The sequence below is a fragment of the Naegleria gruberi genome (assembly GCF_000004985.1).
Source record: "Naegleria gruberi genomic scaffold NAEGRscaffold_96, whole genome shotgun sequence".
Lineage (NCBI taxonomy): Eukaryota > Heterolobosea > Eutetramitea > Acrasida > Naegleriidae > Naegleria > Naegleria gruberi.
In genome coordinates, this window is record NW_003163231.1 from 14,949 (window position 1) to 19,877 (window position 4,929).

Genomic DNA, 4,929 nt, shown 5'->3' on the forward strand with positions numbered 1-4,929 from the left:
CCTGATCCAAATAATTTCCATGCTTCCCTAAAGGACGGTGTAATATTATGTGAGTGAGTATTCATATTACAATTATTAACTGTTTAATAATATTAATAATAATATTAATAATAATAATATTTAATAATATTGAATTTAATACAATTTAAACAATTATAATAGATTAATTGTAAAATTACGTGGTCTTAAATATGGCAATTATCAAAAGGAAGTAAATGGAACATCATTTAAAGAAATGGAAAATATTGCCTTCTTTATTCAAAATGTTCAAAAAATTGGATTAAAATGTGAATGGACAATTAGAGCATTACACAAAAATTCTGATCTTAATTCTGTTTTGAAAACTGTAATTGATTTATCAAAACATTTTGAAACCAAGTTTAGAAATTCAAATGCAGTCCAATCTAAAAACAGTAGTAGTGAAGAGGAATTATTTACTGGACCTTTCTTGAAATTACCAATTTTATTTAAACAACCATCAAATGCAACTATTGAAGTGAATGCTTCTGTACCAATGTGGAAAAGTGCATTAAGAAAGACAACCAGTGGTGTGAAATTAACAAGTGAAACTGAAACAACAACAACTCCAGCAACGACAACGACTGAGGAAAAAACATCAACTCCTACTGCCACAACTCCAATAGAGAAATCTTCACCAACAACTTTACAAAATACAGTTTCAACTCCTTCTACAGTAGAAGTTAAACCAGAAACTAAAACAACTGCATCAAATTCTAATGCAAGTTCTACTGCCACTAGTTCAAAAAGTACTGCCACTGCAAGTAAGCAGCAACCAACACAAGAAGTTGTGGAAAAGAAAGTTGAACCAACAAACAAGGATGTTAAAACAACATCCGCCACTGTTGCTACCAAGGAAGTGACCACAAAAACACCAGTAACTACTGAGGTCAATCCAACAAGTGATAAAAAGACAGCAACAGGAACTTCTGCAAATAATGGCAGTAGCTCAAGTTCGACATCTAATTCATCTACTGGAAATTCATCACCAAGAGAAAAGATTCCTGACAAGACTTCTCCAACAACTGCTGCTATTCCTTCTAAGGCAATTTTAAAGCCAACTAGCAAGACAAGCAATAATACTCCTTCTACCCCTCAATCAAGTGGACAAGTGCCTGGGGAATGGACTAAATTGAAGCCAACAAATTCTGGAAATAACCTCAAAGAAGCTGCCAACTCTGAAAAGCAACCTGAATTTTTAACAAATCGATTAAGACCTGTCTCTGTAAAGATGAACGCATCACCACTATCTGAAGCACTCAAGAATGAAAATTCAACAAAGGAAACCCCAAGTACAACTGCACCTGTGGTCGAAAAGCAACCAGTGACTAAGGTTGAACCAGTTAAAGATGTCAAGACTACAACTCCTGTTACTACTAAGGAAGTTACCACAACACCTGTCAAGGAAGAAAAGCTAATTCCTCAAAAAACAACTCCTCCAAAAGAGGTTACACCAAGTAAGGATGTTAAAAAAGATCCAGTTTCAACTCCTCAAGAAGCATCTCCTAATACTGGAGTTTCATATTTGGCTAATTTGAAATCTACACATGCTAAGAATGTCTCAACTCCAACATCAAATGAAGTGCCAAATTTCAAGGCCCAACTGAAACCAGTTGCCAAACCAGCAAATGAACCTTCAAATAATACACCAACATCAGTAAGTGCAACAACAGGAGGCGGTATTTTCCCAGTTCAATTGAAAAAAACAAACATTTCACTTGCATCTTTGGAAAATAAGGAAACAACCTCTCCTTCAGGTTCCAACACAAAAACCAATTCAGGATTCGGCTCTCCAAGAAGTGATTCTGGATCAAGTACTACAAATACCAGTCAATATGTGGCTAATGAATCTACTGCAGATTCATTGTCTGAAGATGGATCAAGTGTAATGGACTTTGATGAAGATGAAGAAGACATGAGTAATGATCAAGGAATTTCTTATAATATTAAGAAATTGAAAGATCAAGTCACTAATCAACATCCTTCTGCTGAATATTTGTACTCACTTTACAAACTTATTGAGAAGAAATCAGTGAAATGGTGTACAAAATTCTCAGATCAAGAAGGAGGTGCCAAATATCTTGGCCAAATCATCACAACCATGAATGAAAAGAAATATAGAAGTATGAATGAAAAAACAGTTCAAGAAAGAAGTTTGAAATGTTGTCACGCTCTGATTGAAAAGGGTATTTTTGATCCATTCCTCAAGAATCCAAGTTCTGTTTCTGCGATTACTTTCATGATTGATTCAAAAGATGGTATCAAGATTAGAATTATGGCTTTGGAAATCTTGTCATTGATTTGTACTTATAATGAACAAGGTTTTTGGACAGTTCTGGAAGGGTTAAACAGATACAAAACAGAAAAGAAGGAACCAAGAAGATTCCGTGACTTGATTGAATTCCTTAAAGTAGAAAAGGATGAAAAGTTGAAAACTTTCTGTTTAATGTTATTGAACTCACTTATTAACACTCCTCAAGATTCGTTTATTAGAATTTTGATCAGAAATGAATTGAAACAACTTGGATTGGAAACAGTTGTTGATAAATTGAGTAATGATCTGCAACATGATAGAATTAGAGATGAAAATTTGAAAGAACAAATTAAAGTTTTCGAAGAAGAAATGATGATTGGTTTAATTGAAAAAGAACAAGCAGGTGTTTCAGATGATTCTGAGAACACAACTGAAAATCTCTTTAAGAATTTCAAATCCGAGACTGATCCATTGAAAATTGTCAAATTACTCATCTTGAGATTGGGTGCCACAACTGGTACCTCACATTTGGTATCTATTTTACAAAATTTACTTTCCTACTCGATGAGTTCAAGTATGGATCCAAAGTTTGAACCACAATTATTAACAAGTTGGAAGAATTTGGACAATACCATTAAATCAATGGTTCAAGCTTGTCAAATGAAAGGAGATAGTGGTATTATTGAAGATATTGCCAAGAAGGAAAAGAATGCCAGTTTTGAGAAACAAAAACAAACTTCCAAGATTTCAAACCTCAACTTGACTATTGAAAAAACCAACAAGGAAATTGACGAGTTGAAGAAACAAGTTGAAAATTGGAAGGTCAAATTCAATGAATCAACAAAGAATATTTCTATTCTTTCTAACCAATTGAATAATCTCCAAGCCAATAAGGACAACAATGCTCAACCAAATGATGTTAAAGTTGAACCAGTTCAACAAATTATTCCAATTGATACACAAATTTTCACAAAAGAAATTGATGAACTGAAATTACTCGTTAAAGAAAAAGAGGATTCCGTAGAGAATGTAAATAAGGAGAATGACAAGCTCAAGGATCAGTTGAAAGAATTGTTAATGGAATTGGAAGAACACAGAAGAATGTCCTTCAAACAATCCTTACAAACTACTACAGGAACAGTCAGATCTAATTCTAGCAATACTTCGAGCATCTCTGAGGTCAGCAATCAGAATAGTGCTGTCATTGATCTAGAACCTTCTTTCACAACCGGTGCTGCTGGTTCTGGATTTGTACCTCCACCTCCAGGAGCTAGTGGTAGTGGATTTGTACCTCCACCTCCAACTGGAGCCTCTTCTGGTGGTTCCAGTCCTAATATTCCTCAAGTTCCAAACATGACTGGAGCTGGTTTACCTCCTCCACCTCCTTCTGGTATTGTATCAATGTCAAAGAAGAATCCACTACCAGAATTATCAAAGAGAGCTCCAAAGAGTGCAGTTAAAAACTTTTATGGTGTTGCCATCAATAGACATAAGGTTTCACAAACATGTTGGGTTAAAGGTGGTATTGCAGCTGAGTCTAAGGAAGTTCAAATTGATGAAGATGAATTGGAAGACTTGTTCTCAAATGCTCCAAAAAAGAACAACAAAGACGAGGAAAAGAAGCGTAAGGAATTGATATCATTTGTTGAACCACAAAAAGGAAGCGCTCTCTCAATTTTATTGGGATATATTCGATTGGATTATTCTGAGATTAAGAGAGCCATTTTAGAAATGGATGAGGAAGTTTTGACTGCTCAAGTTGTTGATACTCTAAAGGATAAGATGGCAACTGCTGATGAATTGTCACAAATTGAGGCATACAATGGCGATGCAGATTTATTATCACCTGTAGATAAGTTTTATTTGGCCCTCAAGGATGTTCCAAGATTGGAAGGAAGATTATTCTGTTGGGCTTCAGATTTAAATTCCAAACAGAAGTATCAGAAGTTTTATCTGATTTGGAAACAGTTTTAACTGCTTCCACTCAAGTAGTTCAAAGTAGTAGATTTAAGAGATTGTTAGCTGTTATTTTGGCTATTGCTAACTTTTTGAATGCAAACTCTTCATCAAAGAAGAACGCCTATGGGTTCACATTGAACAGTTTGTCCAAGTTGCAAGACACCAAGACATCAGATAACAAGTCATCTCTCTTACAATATATCAGTTCATATTGTGAAAAATCATTCCCTGATCTATTGAATATTAAGGAAGATTTTTCATCATTGGAGGATGCTACTCGTGTTTCCCTCGTTGAATCAGATAATGAATACAGAAAGTTAAAACAAGGATTTGAAACTATGGAAAGAGAATTACAGAATCCACAATGGGAATCCACAACTTTCAAGAATAACATGAGTGAATTCATGGAAAGTGCCACAAGATTTTTAGATGATATTGATTCAATCTTATCAAAGATTGATGAGAAGTTAAAACAAATTGCTGAAGATTTTGCTGAGGACGAAAAGACAGTTTGTAAGAATCCAAATGAACTCTTCCAAACCCTCAACAATTTCCTCAATAACTTTAGAAATGGTTATGAAGAACTTGTGAAACAGAGAGAAGCTGACGAAAAGAAGAAACTCAAACAAAAAATCATGGAAGAAAAGAAGAAACAATCGGCTGCCTTCTTTTCCAATCATACCAACATGAGAAGTGAG

At 34.6% G+C, this 4,929-nt stretch overlaps 1 protein-coding gene across 1 annotated transcript in view; it reads left to right on the plus strand.

The window, feature by feature from the left end:
* Positions 1-235: 235 nt before the first annotated feature.
* NAEGRDRAFT_76205 (diaphanous-related formin) overlaps positions 236-4,929 on the plus strand; it is a gene marked incomplete at both ends in the record, with an annotated part of 5,169 nt that continues 475 nt past the window's right edge. The window contains 2 exons of the mRNA XM_002668823.1: positions 236-4,128; positions 4,191-4,924. Of these exons, the coding sequence (XP_002668869.1) occupies positions 236-4,128; positions 4,191-4,924 (4,627 nt within the window). The remainder of the gene's footprint in view (positions 4,129-4,190; positions 4,925-4,929) is intronic.